This window comes from Crotalus tigris, unplaced genomic scaffold (genome assembly GCF_016545835.1).
Source record: "Crotalus tigris isolate CLP2741 ecotype Arizona unplaced genomic scaffold, ASM1654583v1 scf7180000019409.675750, whole genome shotgun sequence".
Classification (NCBI taxonomy): domain Eukaryota; kingdom Metazoa; phylum Chordata; class Lepidosauria; order Squamata; family Viperidae; genus Crotalus; species Crotalus tigris.
In genome coordinates this window covers 485438-504184 of record NW_024097523.1, presented here as the reverse complement: position 1 = coordinate 504184, position 18747 = coordinate 485438, and the positions used below count along the sequence as shown (strand labels likewise).

General features: G+C 39.2%; 2 protein-coding genes across 4 annotated transcripts in view; one reads left to right on the top strand and one right to left on the bottom strand.

The window, feature by feature from the left end:
• Positions 1-6286, top strand: part of CERS5 (ceramide synthase 5) — a 50697-nt gene extending 44411 nt beyond the window's left edge. For 2 of the 3 annotated variants that reach the window (XM_039362254.1, XM_039362256.1), the window contains one exon: positions 5169-6286. In XM_039362254.1, the coding sequence (XP_039218188.1) occupies positions 5169-5315 (147 nt within the window). In that variant the 3' untranslated portion in view covers positions 5316-6286. Of the gene's footprint in view, positions 1-1758; positions 1854-5168 lie in introns of all 3 variants that reach the window. The other variant, XM_039362255.1, reaches the window with a different exon arrangement.
• A 588-nt stretch (positions 6287-6874) lies between these two features.
• On the bottom strand, positions 6875-14113 carry LOC120316542 (cytochrome c oxidase assembly protein COX14). The gene is made up of 2 exons (XM_039362258.1): positions 13931-14113; positions 6875-7268 (listed from the first exon to the last, which is right to left on the bottom strand). Exon 2 carries the CDS (start codon positions 7261-7263, stop codon positions 7093-7095), a length of 171 nt encoding a protein of 56 aa, XP_039218192.1. The 5' UTR covers positions 7264-7268; positions 13931-14113; the 3' UTR covers positions 6875-7092.
• Positions 14114-18747: the final 4634 nt, after the last annotated feature.

Here is an 18747-nt window from a genome sequence, read left to right as displayed (position 1 = left end):
GGAAAATAGTCTAGCCTTGCTGGACTGTGCAGTATACATTAAGGAAGACAGACGTCTTAATATCAAAGTTTACAGAAAACCCACACACAGAGATCAGTTTTTACATTTTGATTCTCACCACCCACTGGAGCATAAAATGGGCATTATCAGAACCTTTCACCACTGAGCTGAAGGCCTGCCTACCGGCAAAGATGGGGAAAAAAAAAGAACTAAGACACACCAAGGAACCCCTCAGAATTTGTGGCTATCCCAAGTGGGCCTTCATCAAATCCCAAAAAAGATCCAGCAGGAGCTCTTCCCTAACGGACAAAAAAGAAAACAATAAACAAAGCAACGTAGTCATTCCATACATTGCAGGAATATCAGAAAAACTCAGGAGGATCTTCAGCCAACACAACATAGGTGCACACTTCAAACCCAAGAATCCACTAAGGCAGAAGCTTGTCCACCCCAAGGATAAAAACGCCAGACACAAACTGAGCAACGTGGTACATGCAGTACAATGCAGTGAGCCATGTGCAGTTCTGTACATTGAGGAAACAAAACAACCACTTCATAAACGCATGGCACAACGTGAGAGAACAAACCCATCAGGACTAGATTCAGCAGTCCACCTGCATTTAAAAGACAAAGGTCACTCTTTTGAAGACAGCAAAGTCCACATTTTGGACAGAGAGGACCACTGGTTTGAAAGAAGGGTCAAAGAGGCCATCTATGTCAAAACTGAACAGCCCTCTCTCAACAGAAGGGAGGGGGATACAACATCATCTATCTTCAGTCTACAACAGAGTCCTTTCAACAGTTCCAAGAAGGCCCCACACCCATTGGCACTACTCAGGTGACCCTGACTACAAAGATAAATCTCCAGGTGGCCTCAATGATTCTCTAAAAGAATGCAAATGACCAGCTGTCTGCAAAGAGTATAAATCGTTCCATTTCCCACCATCCAGTCAGAGCTGAAGAAACTTCTTGGATCAGAAGTGGAATGTCTTCAAAGAAAAACAAGAAAGTCCAGTTGCCTCATGAAAAAGCATTTTTGAGATATCTAAATCACACTTAGTTTATGTCCGAATAGAAGAGAGAAATAAAATTTCTAATAAATCAAAATATTTTATTACTGAACTCTTCTTCCCTTTACATAGTAACTATTTCAGGCCTGTGTCTGCAGTGTTGCTGTTAAAAATGAGATTCTTGACATCTGTAACCTGCAAAATTCTAGTTCATTGAGTCAATGTAGTTTTTACTTCTTTTCTTCTGAGATCAATATGTGAGAGCAGAGAAAATGGGTTTTTGTACATCAAGTCTCCTGATACTTTAGAGAGGTGGTTTAGCTGTACTTGCTGTAACCCTGTAAAGAAAGCTTTAACTATCTGATGTAATGTAAGAGAGGGCTTATTTGTAATGTAGGAAAGGGATTGTAGAATTTACAATCACTGGATTCATCATTACTTGAATCTAAATGATTTAGGATTAGAGTGTTGAACTAGAGTCCCAGTAACCAATATTTTTTTACAAATGTAAGCAATTCTATTCCAGAATTATGCATTTATTTTTCAAAAGAACCTTTTTTATGTTTGGATGATTTTTCTGTACTATGTATTCCAATTATCCCCATTTTCTGTTTGTATCTTCCTATTTTTCCTTTCTCTAATTTTATTTTGTAGTTACTAATTTAAAAGTGTATGTGTGTATTTCTGCTGAATGGCTATAAATAATTTCCAAGTTGGGGGTCTCTTTTTGCTTTTCTCTCCTGATCAGGTTCCTAGTCAGGAGTGGACTTTTCCCCGTAATCTCCATTCTCTCTCATTCCTTTTCTCTGTACCAGACTGAAGTTGTATCTCTTCTTTTTTTATGTAAGTGCCATCTCTGCTACAGTTGTAAGGGAAAGGGGGAGGGCTGCCTTTCCCCCCCCCCCTCCTGGGCTTTAAATTTATTTATTTATTTAAATTTATCCCAAATTAAATCTCAGAGCTGCCTAATGTCAAGTGGCAACTGCTTCACATGTCTTTTAAATTGTTATCATTCTGAAAGTTTAGACTTAGGAGGCTATAATCTTCAGTACTATTCATCCCTATAACCACTTGTTATATTCCATTTTAAAGTTATTTGCATTTAATAAATCTTTTCTTTTTAAAGTAAAAAAGTAATTAGGACTGCCAGACACAATAAAATGTTAAAAATATTTTATTTTGGATCACATATAAAGCTTTATGATGAAAAACTACTGCGTACAAAATATAAAATCCTGCTCAACTCATTGCATCTCAAAATAATCCTTTTGCTCATCTTGGGAAAGTTAAGATGAGATTTTACCAAACAGGTGTTGTATAGGGCCCATAATTCCAGGTCTCCTCCTGATGGTATAAGAAGGTGAGGGAACCTGTCATAATGCCCTAAGCCAGTGGTTCTCAACCTGTGGGTCGGGACCCCATTTGGGGTCAAACGACCATTTCACAGGGGTCACCAAACAACGCAGTCCGCCATTTTTTCTCCCTTTTCCTTAGCTGTGCTACTCCCTTTTATTCTATTGGCTTTTGAAAGCCAATAGAATAGACTCTCTTGAATAGAGTCTAATTCTGTTGGCTTTCAAAAGCCAATAGGAATTGTCCAGGCTATCTCTGCCCTGCTGAGCCCGCCAAAAGTCCCATTCTGCAAACGGTGCTGCACCAGTTGAGTAGTCCTCGACTTACGACCAGTTGAGTAGTCCTCAACTTACAACCGGTTGGGGGTCGCGGCATTAAAAAGGTTGACAACCACTGCCCTAAGTGCATAGGACCAAGCCATCGTGGTATTTAAAAGTTAAAATTGGGACAACTTATAATTGGAATTGGCACAGAAATCCAGAATATAAACGCTTTAAAAGTGTTTCCCGCTAGCTTTCTTACAGCTGCTTCAGGAAAACAATAGTCATAAATTAAGAATAGATCACAGTCCACTTTGTTCTGTCTTCTCTTGTGCAAGAAATTTCAGGCAAGAGCAGGATAATTACAGCTCTGAAAAGTAGGTCTCTCCAGTTGGCCTTAGCAATCATTAACTTGCCACTGGCATGGCTTTATTCTGATTTTTATGTGCCTTGCTTAGGCTGTTCAAAGTGCATACGCCTGGCTGAGAGTAATCAGGGGTGAGGCTAGTCTGAGCACATTCTACCTTTGTTAGCCTTGTTAAATCAGAGGTGTACCTGCCTTGGCAAGTGCTTAAATGATGATATAAAATCATTAAGTTGGCTCTGAAGAAATGTACCAGTTCAGCCTCTTTATTAATCTCAATTAATGATTTTACTTTTCTTTCAACAGTAATATAATGCCACCTTATGGCAAACCAAACTGCTAAACCTTTGAGGTTTATGGAATTCTGTTTTTTTCCCCTCTTTCAGTCGAAATAAGATATTGATCGGCATTCCAATATCAGTTAGTCAACTGGTCCATTTCTGCTAATGTGAAAACCTTCCTCTATCATTCATGCACTAGTAACTACAAAATTCAAAATTATGGCAATAATTACTTTTGCTGTTACCGTAGTTTCTGATAAAACATTTTTGATCAACTTCTTGCTTACTAAAGTGACGTAACTATAACAGTGCAAAAGAATCACTTTTGAATTACTATACTGGGGAATATTGTTATATTTGGGTCAATTTGAGTGATTTGGAATGTAAAACCTGTTTCCTCCAATGTTTGATACAATTGACATAATTTTGTTATCAAGCTATATTTTCTTACTATCAAATTCATGGGGCACATAGAAGATGATATTCAGGAAAATAAATGATATGTATAATGTTCCTATGTATGTATTCTATTCAGAATGTTTCCATTTCAGTTTAGATGTCTCCCTTGATCTCTTTATTGTGATTTTCAATTATCTTCATTATATCAAAATAATGTTGTGTTATAGTTTATCTAAACTGTCTCAGTTATTCACATTTTTGCAATTTCTTTGAGATAAAATAATTATCAAAGTGATATTATAGTGGGAATTAGAAGAGACCACTTCTTCATCACCAGGGTCAGCCAGGAGTTGATCATGCTAAATATATCAAATTATTTTCAAATTTGCAAATTTGACAGCTGTGAATTTTTGCAGAATATTTCTGTTCAGCTTTAAATTATATTTGATGGATATGTTCAGTTCTTTTTCCTTTCCCAATTTAATGTGTGTTGATTCAGACCTGATCATGTATACCTAATACAAATTGTACTCCAGGGGATTCTGCTGATAGAAACATGATAGGTATAGAAATACCATCAGATATTTTTCTAGGCTATCTTTAACAAACTCTTCAACTGTTATTTATTATTCTACAGCTCCTTGCTTCTTCTTTGTATTGCAAGCTGAGATGTATTCTCTGTTTAAGACCAATCTTTTTTCTCATGTGCTTTGTATCTGATTATTTTGTGGCAACATTCTGTGGTCCCCATGATTACTTCATTGACTTAATATAAAAATGGGAGAAGATAAAAGAGTCAGAAGATGGGCTATTTTTTCCATTACTTTGCTTGAATACCTTAGGGTGAAAGAGATGAGATCAATTCAGAATAATGGTTGGGAATTACCCATCTTGTCTTGTGATACTGCTTTTTTTCCAAGATAAGTTTGTGGAGGATCCTCTCTTTCATCTGAGATGTTTTGTTGGGCAGGTTATGGAACACCATATCTTAGGCAGATCAATCTAGTGTCTTTAATTTTACTATAATCAGCTATTTTAAAGACACTTTAAATATTCTTAAGAACATTAAATCTATTTAATTTTTAAGGCTATTTTTATTAATATATAAACATTTTGATTGTTAACTAGGATGTCTTTGAAAGAGAAAAGGCAGAAAACAATTTGTTATTAATAAAAATATATTCCTGTAGAGAATTTAATATATAATTAATGCTATCTGCTCTTTTCACTATAATAGCCTGTACTAGCATGTGCATCTATGATTTTGCCTCCCTCAAAATTATTTTCATTATTTTTTGAGCAAACCTTGCTCTCAAAGAAAGCTTGATGATTTTTGAGGCCGTCCAGTTTCCTGGTATTGTTAGTCTTTTTAAGTTCTTCAGTTCCATAATTAAATGTTTAAATTGTACCATTTAAAGAACAAGCATCTACTGTATATGAGCTTGTTTTTAACTATTTTTAAATTCCTTATTTGTGATATACTTCTGCTTCTTTTTATCAGGTATCAAAAGATGAGCGCAGTGATGTGGAGAGCAGCTCTGATGATGATGTGACTTCAAACAACAGAAAAGGAATTCTTAACACTCCAAGCAATGATCGCAATCGGATAAATGGCCATGTAATTAGTGACCAATGGGCAGAAGAGTAAAAACAGGACAGCTGCCCCCACTCTAAAGATTTGAATTCAAATACCTAGAAATGCCCCCCCCCCCGTTACAAGAAATTTTTAATCAACTGCCACAACAATCCAAATCCTCCAGCGAATCTGAAACAGGCACAGCATGGGCAATTTTGCACAGGATGAAGAAGCTGATTACTAGTGCAAAACCTTTTTCGACTTTAACTTTTTAAAGAAAATAAGCCATTTTGTATTTAAATGTTTGTTGAAATATGTAAGAGAGAAGGAGAGAAAGTAGACTTCAGAACATTTTTCTTTGTTAAGCTTGATCATTAACGAGTTCTGTCTGCTTTACTACATTCCAGGATATTTGGACAGTCAGTCCATATTTCTTGTAGGACCTACTTATGTCCTAGGATGCTAAACTGGGCTACACCTAAACAACCTGAGGATTGTGGTAGAGTGAAGGGTTTGCTTAATTAGTGCATGGCATATCAATGGTAAATATTTTTTTTCCTCATGTCATCTTACTGAGTGATAAGAAAGAGAAAGCTGGCATTTATTATTTTTCTTGAGTGGTGCAGCATCTCCAAAGTCTTCATTGTGGGTTTTTTTTTTTTTTTTTACAAACTCTGGATTTGAGTTCATGTAAGAATTACCAAACAAAATGAGTTGTTTTCAGCAATAGGATTATAGATAGGGATGACCAGTGTTTGTTGCTGATTGTCCCATAAAGATAAGTTGTAAACGTACCCACGTTTTGAGAAGAAAAGTGATATCCCAGACGAACCTCAATCTTGTGTGATACTGCTGGGAAGCAGTGGCTGTCTCAGAAGGACTGGATGGGTCTCCTGCCCCCACTTGCCTTTTATTCAATGGTACTTGAAAGGAGATGGAAGATGGGGAAGTGTTGTTAGGACTTGGGCTTTGGAAATCCCCTGAATTATCATCATTTTATATTATTGTTTACTCTGTGATTAAAAAGTGCTTGATGAATAGGATCTATGCATTTTGTTTTATTGAGAAAGGTAATCTTCACTGTGGTCTTGAGTTCTATTTTACTAGCTTGCTGTTGTTAAGATTTAATGACGAAAAAGAATTATCATCTTGACACTGCAGAAACAAATAGCTCATGTTTGTGTCTCAGTAGGTATGATTGCTGATCTAACCCTAAGCATGACCTTCTGTTGGCACGATGATCCTACATTGCCTCTTAGACTGTTTAAATATAATTTTCTTCATTACTTTTTATTTTTATTCTGGTGCAATGAAAATGGCTGGCAAAATCATCTGCATGCTAGGTAGCACATAGATTTAAAGAACTGATGGAATAGAAGGATCTACCTATAATCAGCTGAAGAATGGTCAGGGAATAAATCATCACATGCAAGAAATTCACATCTTTCAAAAGCTACTTAAACTATTCCCTATGCCAGAATAAACAAGTTGTTTTGAAATGTGAGATACGTTGTTTTAAAATTGGGACAGGAAGTTGGTAAGAATGAAAACCTTACTCTGGTTTAATGAGTTGATTCTATTTGAGGAGGGTTTTTTTTTAAGGCCAGAAAGAAATAAAAACATATGCCAAGTTATCTGTAAATAATTTTTTTAATAGTTGCTTCACAGTTTCTATTGTAGGAATGAGAGAAACTGTGAACAAAGAATCGAATGACTATATATCCATACAGATATTTCCACTTTTTCAACACAATTTGAAATTCATATTCTTCGTGGCAAAAATCCCAGAAGTTTCTGATAAAGCAAACCAGTCTTCCATTTATTACGCATCCTATGAGGTGCTGAGTGTTCACTGCTTAGTATCATCAGCATTTATCCCTTGCTCCTTCAGTCGCTTATTTCTCTGATAAGTGTGATATACACCACCACTCAGGAGGTAGCCACCATACAGAGTAAGAAGCATCATGGAGCTCGAAAAGGTCTTGTAGCCAAAGTCAGCCAGCTGCTTTGCAGAAACCATTTTTGCTGCAAAGAAAGCAAAGAACTTAAATCCTAATTAAGACAAATGCAGGGGGGACAAATGCAACCCTTTTAATTATATACATTGTATAGAACTTGTTAAAAGACTAGTGGTACAGGGATGTTTGGAGTTTAGCTGAATAGAGCAAACCAAGTTAATGAAGGTTAAAACTAGAACCACCTCCTTGATCAGAAAAGAGAGTTCTCTATTACTATCATGATCTGGATCTCCTCCATGCTAGTTGATAAAAAAATACTTAAAATGTTATCTTATAGCAGCATAGATACATAAAGTTCATAAAATTACTTCATAGAAAGAGTAAGGGAAGCTTGACACCAACTTTCAGCAGAGGTGGGTTAATCATCAGTAACTGAGTTTAAACATGCTTGGGATAAACACATGTCCATCATCTGACAATTTAAAAAAAAAATTAAGAAAAATTCAAAAGGCAATGGAACGCTCATAGTTTTTTTTTTTTTGCCATGTTTTCTGTTTCTAAATTCTGAGAAACATTTAAAATCTGCTATCCTTCCTTAGATCAAGTGCAGCATCTCATTCAGAACATGAATGGTTCAGGACAGCATTTTTTAGAACAGAAGTCATACAACATGTGCTATAAATAAGAGTTATGATCCTGTAACAATTCAAATGTTTGTGCATGAATACACTGAAAAGAGATTTAAAAATCACCTTTCTTGCAGCCCGTCTCTTAAATAAGTGCTGGTCTGACACCGAAATGAGTTTTGCAGGTTACTACAGGACAAAGATATTCAAATGAGCTTCCCAATGTCCCAAAGGTGCTTTTAAAAAGGCATTTTCTTGGATTTTTTTTCCTTGAAAATATTTTGCTTCTCATTCAAGAAGCTTCTTCGGTTCTTGAACTGAGACAACCATGACCTGGATGATTGAGAATCTCCACAGACAAGCCTCCCAATGGGTTATAGTGATGTCAGGGCAAAATACTCCTCATGCAAAGACAGTTAAGAAAAGATAGCTAACATTTTTGCCTTTAAAGCCACATGTATTGGCTGGAGGCCTAATAGATGCACACACAGTCTCCACTCAGCAGGCTGGTAGGAAGAGAAAGTCAAAGCCATCACCCTGTCATTTACAATGTTGAATCAATTGTTGATTTTCTGGAAGGTCCAGCAATCAGCCAGAGTCCTCTCAAGATAGAAGCTAAAAGCTCAGATTCCTTTTATTCTGGTAGGATGCCATGGTTCTTGGGTTTTGCAGTAAGATGATGATTTCTTACGAATAAATCCAGGAGCCATTAATATATAAGCCAGACACAGGTTTCTCACCATCAGTGCTCAACTGGGTGGACCTTTAAAAAATGGTCTGCAAACTGTTGATAGTAACAATGCTAGTAAATTGGCAATGGCTGCCTGTAGAAGTTTGCACTGCAGGCAGCCCACTTAATGCCCAAGCCTGCATTAAATGATGGCAGTAATAAAAAATGTTCTGATAGTGCTTTGGAAAATATTTCAATTCAATATATTTCGTATCAGTTTAAATTGTGCCAGCAGCCTAAAGGAGTAGGAGTAGGAGTTAGAAGAGACATAAAGTATTCTTGAGCTAAGGGCTTTAAAGCTTATCAATACTATTTTGAATTTTGCCCGAAAATACAAACTGGTAACTGACAGTTCAATAGTACTTTTGCAATATGAGCTTGCCTGTGAGTATCCTTGAACTATCTCACTGCTGTACTATAGACAACATGCAGTTTTCAGAACTTTTAAAGGGTTTTCCTGGGATCTGATGAGAGACATTGCAAAATCAACATTAAAGTAAATACATTAAAGTAAGCACATCATTTTTTTTACATTCCTTACCAAGAATTATTTACTGGTAATACAAGGTAATATGCACACTCCCCTCCTTTTCCTTTAAACACAGTAATTTGAAAATAGGAAAACATTGCAAACGGTTTACACACACAAAACACTAGACTGTAACTTAAAATTGCTTTAACTGCCTTTAGTTTTCCAAGATGCAATACTGAATTAATATATATGAACACATGGCTATTTCTGAATACTCTAATCACATCCTACCGTACTTAGACAAAAGCAAAACTCCAAAAACAGTTGCTAGCTTTTGGCAAAGATTGTTCTATCATCTTCAAACCCTAAGGCCTACATTGAATAAAGTGTCATGTAACTGCCTCCTTTTTGTTTGGTATTACTGTACTTCGGTCCACAGGCATAAGGACTAAGTGAAGAAACAACATGCTCTTCTTTTAACATTTAAACTTTTCCATGTGCCAGGAACCTTTATCTAGAAAAGCAGATACTATTTCATTGCCATACAAACGCAGACCAGTACAGTATAGTCTGATCCAGATTTTTTTCCATTGCAGTTGATAATAGAGTAGCATGATGGCTGAGAATAATAATAGTACTGGTATGGCCTTTTCTTAGGAATTTAACTTGGCCATGAAAGTAAATTTGAGCAAGCAAAAGCAGCATTTTTGTTGAGCAATATTTAAATTACCCCCAATAAAATTAATACAAATGGGATATGATCTCATCCAAATCTCTTAATATATGTACATTATGTTTAAATCTGCAATTGACTGGCTAGAAGACACTCTTGAGTTTTGCAATGGGGAAGGAAATTTCAAACTAGGTATCTCGGTGCTTACCACACAAATTAGAAACGTAGAAAAGTGATGACAAAAAAAGACATACTCGTCCATTAAAAACCCTTTGAGTTTTTTGTTTCCTTTTTTATGGTTTTTTTTTTTTGTCAGATGGTGGACATGTGTTTATCTCAAGCATAAACTCAGTTAATGATGATTGACCCATTACCTCCACGGAATGTTGGTTCCAAGTTTTCACTACTCTTTCTGTGAAGTACAGGTAATCCTCGACTTACAACAGTTCATTTAGTGACCATTCAAAGTTACAGCAGCACTGAAAAAGTGACTTATGACCATTTTTCACACCACTGCACCATCCCCACGGTCACGTGATTTACATTCAGATGCTTGACTACTGGTTCATATTTATGACTGTTGCAGTGCCCCCGGGATCATGTGACCATCTTTTGCAACCTTCTGACAAGCGAAGTCAATGGAGAAGGCAGATTCACTTAACAACCATGTTACTAATTTAACAACTGCAGTGACTCACTTAACAAATGTGGCAAGTCCTAACATGAGACAAAATTCACTTAAGAAATTTCTCAGCAATAAGAATTCTGGGCTCAATTGTAGCCCTAAGTCGAGAATTACCCGCGCTTGAGGAAATACATTAGAATTCGGTGTCTATCCCTTTCAGACACCTGTGGGAAGTCAGCCCCCCCCCCCCCAGAGAAGGAAATATTAAAAGGGCAGAAAAATGTATTTCCTCCAAGGATCTTAAAGAAACAGAAAAGCATGCCCAGTTTTCCTTGATAGCCCAAAGTCTGCCTCCCCCAAGCAGAAACCAGCTCTGTACAAATGCAGATGTAAACCATCAGGAAAGTTGGAGTAGGAGATTAAGAAGACTTAAAATCTGCATACCCCACCTGGGACAGGACATGGTAGGATTAACTCACAAAGGCCAAAGGGCATACCTGAACTCAGGTCAGAATACATGACACAGGAAATAGCCTCAAAACAGGAACAGGAAATCACTCTAAACCAGTGGTTCTCAACCTGTGGGTCAGGACCCCATTTGGGGTTGAACGACCATTTCACGGGGGTCACCAAACAACGCAGTCCGCCATTTTTTTCCCCCTTTTCCTCAGCTGTGCTACTCCTTTTTATTCTATTGGCTTTTGAAAGCCAATAGAGTAGACTCTCTTGAATAGAGTCTAATTCTATTGGCTTTCAAAAGCCAATAGGAATTGTCCAGGCTTTCTCTGCCCTGCTGAGCCCGCCAAAAGTCCCATTCTGCAAACGGTGCTGCACCAGTTGAGTAGTCCTCGACTTACGACCGGTTGGGGGTCGCGGCATTAAAAAGGTTGAGAACTACTGCTCTAAACAAAAGGGTATAAAAAAACCTACTTCCTACATGTGCTCAGTCCTTTTTTTTTTCACTTCTCTTGCTGCCAAAACCATCTTCCTCTCTGGCTCTCCTCTCCAATAAACTACAACCTTCTTCTCAAAGCAGTTGCCATGTTTATCCCCAGTTTGGATGAACCATGATGTAGACTTTTCTTTCAACAATTTGGCATGCCAGAATGGGACTCCAAGCTAACCTCCCAGACACTTTTGTACCTGACTGAGCCAAAGTGAGCCCCACATCTGAGAGGGAACATGGGAAGTGGCAGTTCAAAGGTGAAAAATAGGACTCCCCTAGGAGATTTGCTGAAAACGAAGAGCAAGAGAAATATGTAAGAAATGGGCTTTGCTGGGAAACCAATTTGGCTAAATAAAGGTACTTAAAGGGAAAATAAGAAATAGTGATATATTCTCTCTCTCTCTCTCTCTCTCTCTCTCTCTCTCTCTCTCTCTCTCTCTCGGTGAGCGTGGCCGGGGCCAGAGCGGTGGGGGCCAATCCTTCGCCATCTCTGGGGCACCCCTGGGGGGCCAATACCGCTTGCTTGCTCACTTCCTGCCCTGTCGCTTCCAAACGCCACATGCTCACTACTCTGGGGAACTCTGCTTGGGCAACAGCGCGCATGCCCACAGAGAGGGCTCTGAGTGCCGCCTCTGGCACGTGTGCCATAGGTTCGCTATCACTGGACTAGGATGTGTAAAACTAAGACATCTGTTTCCCTTTCTGTTTTCCTTTGTGTATATATGTGTGTCAAAGTCTTTGTGTGTCAGGTAAATGTGACTGTTTATTGTTTCTAACCCAAAGATAAAAGAATTTTAAAACTCTGCTAGAAATTCTGCTTAAAACAAGCCACCAAAAAAAGGAAATACCCTCACTCTGTTTGTCTGGCCAACAGAGTGAAGAAAAATGTGTTTTGTTTGTTTTATTCTTTTCCCCTTTCTCTCTCTGTATCTTAAGAACAGCCCAAAGTTACCAAGAGGGATTGTTTTAAGTTCATCTGCTGGAAAAGTTTCACTTGCATTTACTGTATGTGTTTTATCTATCTATCCTTTTCCTGAAAAAGGCATGTCTAGCTGCAAGAGCATACTGAAGCTCAAGTTTGCTTGTGTGGGGAATAATCTTCTTAAGTTACTTTTCTTATCCTATCACTAATTGGTGAAACTACTATGAAGCTAATCCTGGGACATATAAGCATTTTCTATTCTCAATAATGTGGTCTATTTTAGAATAAATCTAAAATAGGGAGGGGAATGAGCTGAACCGGTGGCAGCACTGCACAAGCCTGAGCGAGAGATGGCTGGAGCTGCAGGGCTGTCGGGGCTCAGTGGAAGCACCAGGATCAGTGCCGCTTTCCAGCTGATCGGCGCTTCTCCAGGACTTCTTCCAGCTCCAGCTGGAGCGCCGTACTGATCCTGGTGTTTCTGTTGAGCCCTGAAAAAGCACCAATCAGCTGTTGCCTTATCTCCAGTGTCTTGTGATTTACATTCAGATGTGTGGCAACTGATTCATATTTATGACGGTCACAGTGTCCCAGGGTCAGGTGAAGTGACCAAAACCTGCTGCAACCACCCATCAGACCGGGGAATAAAAACCACAAACACCCCACCCCACCCCCGCTGCCAATCCTCAACAGAAATGTTCACATCAATGGAAACTTTGGATAGGAGGAAGAGCACCGCCAGGTGAGCAGGCAGGTGTCTTGCTCTGCTGTGCCTTGGGGGGGGGGACACTTTTTTCAGTGCCACTGTAAGTTCGAATAGTCACTAAGTGAACTGTTGTAAGTCGAAGACTACCTGTACTTCATCACTTTTTTCCTTTTGGGGGGGTCATCAAGTTTTTGACACCTTGCTAGGCGACTGGTGGTACTCAGATATTGCCATATCCTAAAAGTGATACAATGGGTGAAAAGGTTGTAAAGCCCTGAACTACAACCTTCTTCCCAAAGCAGTTGCCATGTTTATTCCCAGCTTGGATGAACCAGGAAGAAGGCTCTTCTTCCAACACAGCCCCTTCGCTTTCATAGCTGAGGATTATGAGACCTTAAAGCAGTGGTTCTCAACCTGTGGGTCGGGACCCCATTTGGGGTCGAACGACCATTTCACGGGGGTCGCCAAGCAAGGCTGTCCGCCATTTTTTCCCCCTTTTCTTTGGCTATGCCCCTGGCACCCGGTGATGTATAAGTGGTTGGGGGTCACCACAACATGGGGAACTGTAGTATGGGGTCGCGGCATTAGAAAGGTTGAGAACCACTGCCTTAAAGGCACCTTTAAGCCTAGAAACCAACAGAGCCCGAGTTCCTTAAGCACACAGACAACTGGGTGACCTTGGGCCAGTCACTCTAGGAGACAGGAGCAAATCGTTTGCAAGATCTTGACCCTCTCCCCACCAAAAAAATCTTGAGGGACTTAATACTGACTCAAAGCGCCCCCTCAAAAAAGCCTAACAGAGCTTTCTGGCCGTTACAAAGACAGATCAGAAGCGCCTCTTCCTCCCCTACCCCTCCGCAAGCTCCAGAGAATCACGAGGACGAGCCCGGGCAGGCGTCCCTACGTCTCGTGACGCCCAGGCTGCAAACGCCAGCAGTTGCAACCTTCTCGCCGAAGTTCTCCTGGGCTCTGAGAGTGATTTCTATAACGCTTTAACTTCAGCCGTCATTATACCCGCCAGTAATAACATACCCGCAAGGCTTTCCTCCGCTGCTTGGCTTTGCGGCGCGCAACGCAGACTTCTTGTACTTCCGAGTTCAACGCGGCTACGTAGTAACTTTCGCTTGGCCAACTCCCCTCCTCTCCCCTCAGGAAAAGAGATTTCCTATCAGGAGGACCTCGGTGCGTAGACGTAGACGTAGATCAGGGGTTGGCAGCCTTGGCTCTTTTATGACTCGTGGACTTCAACTCCCAGAATTCCTGAGCCAGCCATGCTGGCTCGGGAATTCTGGGAGTTGAAGTCCACAGTCATAAAAGAGCCAAGGTTGCCCCCTGACATAGACGTAGGAAAAAGTTGAGACTCCAAAACCTGGTCTGACAACGGAACACGTCCGAGACTCCGTTCGCCCTTCTTTTCCTCCACCTTCCTCAGGAGCGAGAACGATTCCTCTAAATGACCTGGGTTAGATTTCGTGCTCTCATGCAAACTAAAAGATAGCAACCAAGAGGGGAATTCCTGAGATTGTCAGCTTGGGTTTTACTTTATGAGGAAATTCTTTTTAAACTCTTAGACGCCGGAGCCGCTACAATTTGAAAAGTTGTAAGAGAAACCAGCCTTTTGACTTCCTCAGCCCAACCTCGGGTTCCACGTCCGACGCTCCAGATCGTGAAAATCCAGCCTTCCGCGAAATTGCATCGAAACTCATGTTTAAGGGCCTTGCAACGTTAATCGTGCCATCGAGTCCTTTTCCTGACGACCACATAGCTTTTTTCCCACGATTACAGCTTTAAAGCAGCAATATATTTAAATCAGATTATAAATTTTAGCCAGGAGGCAAGATGCGATGCTACTCGATGCATTATTTAACTTTTTATTTATTAGGTTTATTTGCCTCCCATCTCGTTTCGAAGCGACTCTGAACGGCTTGCAGCATTAAAAGTATTTTTATAGACAGAATCTAGATCTATAATCTAGGTATCTAAAGGCGACAATACATTGTATTCCATGTGTGAGTCTAAGTGCTATAACTCTATGCGTGCCGGTATCGTTTCACGAGGCTTGTCATGGGGGGAGGTCTGCTGATGCTGCGGTGCATACTGGGGCTTGTAGTTTTTAATGAGTTTCTTTGCCCTCACGATCTCCGTTTCCATGTGGGGGGAAATGTGTTCAAATAGGGCTACTATACCTGACGTGCAAAGTACAGACGGTCACGAGTTGGTAATAGATTTATTCGAATAACCAATGTTTGTCCCTTATTGGTATCTTTATATTTTTCGCAAAATAAATAGCCCTATTAGGGGTGTAGGGCAACCTTGGCTCTTTTAATGACTCGCTGCCTCAGGAATTCTGGGAGTTGAAGTCCACGAGTTATAAAAGAGCCAAGGTTGCCGATCCCTGGCGTATACATATGTTGTATTAGTATTTATATGTTGTATATAGTATGTTTAGGTGTGTGTCATGTATGTGCTCACTTTGAGAGCGGGCAACTAAATTTCATTTTTGATGTGTGTCGTTGTGCCCACAGTAAAAAAAAATGACAGTAAAGGTTATCGTATCTTAGTTAAGGGTCGTAATACCGTTGGAGTGAGCTAGAGTTTATATGCGATTAGAAGCGGAGGGAACAGAGGGACGTTACCCTTTTAGGACCACAAGTTATTAAGTCCAAAAGGAAAAAGAAAGATCTACTGAAAGCATTACATGGGCTGTTTTATCCCGGTAAGTAAGGACTTTATTATGCTGAGGTACCTTCAAGTCGTTTTCGACTTCCAGCAACCACATAGGTAGATAGATTTTCTCTATGACACTTTATCACTAACCTGGTCTTCCAGGTCTCCCCAACAGTGCACTCATCGCCACTATAACCGAGGTGTGAAGAGTTGGTTCACGTTTATATTAAAATAAAACGGATGCTATTGCCATGATATTTTTACGGTTACTTGTGGATTTTCCTGGTGTCACTCAGTAATAGGATTACGGCTACTGTCCGTGTTGGGGCTGCAAGGACATAAGAAACGCTTTGTTGCCATCATGTGGTGGGTGTGAAGTTTTCGGTGGAAATAAGTTGCTCTGTTTCTTCCGAGCCACTTCCGACTGAGCCTTGAGAGTGAATTTTAATAGTCATTTCATATTTAATATTCTGGCTGCTATCCTCCTGTGAGCAAAACGACATCATTTAAGCCATGCCTTAAGAATCTAGACCACTCCTTTTGCTTATGATGGGATATGATTAAGATATGTGGAAAATGCACTACCTTAAAATGTATTAATATCGTGACTTATCTTTAATGGGGTTGGGAAAAATTTGATGCTATTTACATTAGCACAATCTTAAAGCACTAGGAATAATATAAAAGTAGAAGAGTTACAATAACTTTTTAAGTGAAAGCTGAATATTCCAAGAATGTTTTTGTTACAACAGTCTAATACTGTCACATCTCTAGAAATTAATAATATACTGAGGAAGTCTTGATAAGAGCAAAATTAGACATGAGGTGCCACTGTCTTAAGATGGACAGTGAAGAAATAAGTCAGCAATCAAATCAATTCTTCAGAATTACTTGCTGGGGAAGGGCGCAATGGGTATCATCGTCTGCTGGTGAACAAATCAAACTTTATTGGAGGAAATCAGGCTTAAACATATTTTTGGACTCATGATGCAAAAAGAAAGGTTGTTAGAGAAAGATATTGTGTTTAGAAAATGCAAAAAAGGAAGACCAGCAAGGTGGTAGATGTCATTCTAGAAATAATTACCCAGAGGGCTACCATGTTTTGACAGCAATTAACAGCAATAGAGTATGTCACATCTGACACCTTGTCTCCCATTATTTAGTAGCCAGCCCCATTGTAACCACAAGGGCTTACCTGTACTTTTGCATTGCACTATAAAGGAAGAGCTGAAATAGTTTAATAAAATGAACTTAGTGCTACCTCCTATTCCAAAAATGTATTCAAACTCATATTTGCAAAGTCAATACAAATAGTCCTTGCTTGCAAACCACTTATTCGGTGATTTTTCAAAGTTATGACAGCTCTGAAAAAAGGAGATTTATGACTGATCCTTGAAGTTGCAGTTGTCCTAGTGTCACAGTAGTCACATGATATGGATATTTGGCAACCCGTGTGCATCTATGATATCCAGAGCGTCCCACAGTCACACAATCATCATTTGTACATAATTTACTTGTAATTTTTATGATATCCTATTCCTGGTACTTTTCTTTATTGAATCTTTGAATCTTTCCTCTATGTATGCTCCCTCACCTTGCAGCAGCCACCTATCTGCCCACTGGCCTGCTTGCAAGCCACCTGGGACTTGTAGTTTCCCACAGGCTTCCCCTTTGATTTTGCTTGTTGAAAGTTATGAGGATCATCTTGTTCAAGCAACACAAGGGGCATGCCAGGTTTGCTGTTGCTAAGCAATGTGATTGTGTGACCTCACACTTTATAACCACATTGCTTAGAGATGGAATTTCTGGTCCCAGTTATCATTGTTAAGCAAGGACTACCTTTAGCTACCCTAAAAAGTTTATTTATTTATTTTTTGCCAACCCAGAATCATTCAATAGATCTCTAGCAGCTGAGAGGCATAACCTTTCAGCTCAGTGACATAAATGAAAGGGATATGGTGGTTTGGAAAGAAGATTGTTAACATACTTTGCTGCAAAAACCCATCTCTGGACCCCCATCTCTTTCTAAATACCATGTTTGTCTACTTGGAAGAAGTCTTGAAATTACACATGTAGGATTGAGGGATACTTACTACCTCTCAAAAACTTAAGGTCTACATTCATAATTGGGAGCATGTAGTTTTGCTTATGTGGCTTGTATTAATTATCTCACTTCTGTCACCAATGAATTGTTATGGAAGTATAAGGATTATTTAATTACATATTGACAGAGAACAAGATCTATTTATGCTTGTTTATGCACACTTCTCTGGATCTGTTCTGGCATGATGCTTTCTTTTAAAGTCAATTTTACCTATTCTTCCCCTTGGAAACAGTGAGAGAGAGTAATTTTGTCTTCTCAACACTGTTTTTCATTAAACAGATCCACACATTCTAAAAATATGTAGTCTTGTGATGCAGTTTTTGCCTGACTAAACAATCATTTGCAGATTCTGAGAACTGCCTGCTTCTTTAAGGACGGGATCTAACTCTGCTGCCTTTATCCTTCCAAGTCCAACAAATACTGGATTGTCTAGCTTACACTGTCCGTTTCTTTTCAAGACTGAGAACAGTCCTTAACAGACTGCTGTGCTGGCAGAACATAATTCCAAATAGCAAAGGGAAGACTTTTTATAGCAACAGCAAAGGGCAGGAGAATTGCCATCTAGGAGTATTTCAGAGCACAGCTTTCTCAGTTTGGGCAATTCATCATCTCTCTTAAGTAAATGTTATTTCTCAGCTGTGGTCAGCATTAAGATCATTTTTCTCCAACTCCTGGTACAACTGAAAGCCAGTTAGAATTGTCAGATTAAAAGGCAAATCTCCTATAGCTTTCATAGCAGTGAGTTCTAAAAGAATTTGGGAACGTATCATTGCGTGGTTCAAAAACAGATACTTACATCTTAAATCCCTGTTCTACATAGATAGTTTTACGGTAGTAGAGAAATCCCTTTCCAACTGACCCCACTAAATACTTGTATGGTTTCCCTGGTGCCTTGTTCAAGACAAATATAATAACAAACATCAATTGGATAAGTCATTTGTGAGCATGTTTGGAAATATTACAGACATCAACAGCCAGTCACATATTTCTATATTGTCTAAAGCCTGAGATACCTAACTAAATGATTTTGCCATTTGAAAAGAAATTCACACATTGTTTTGTGTATTCTATAATGTTC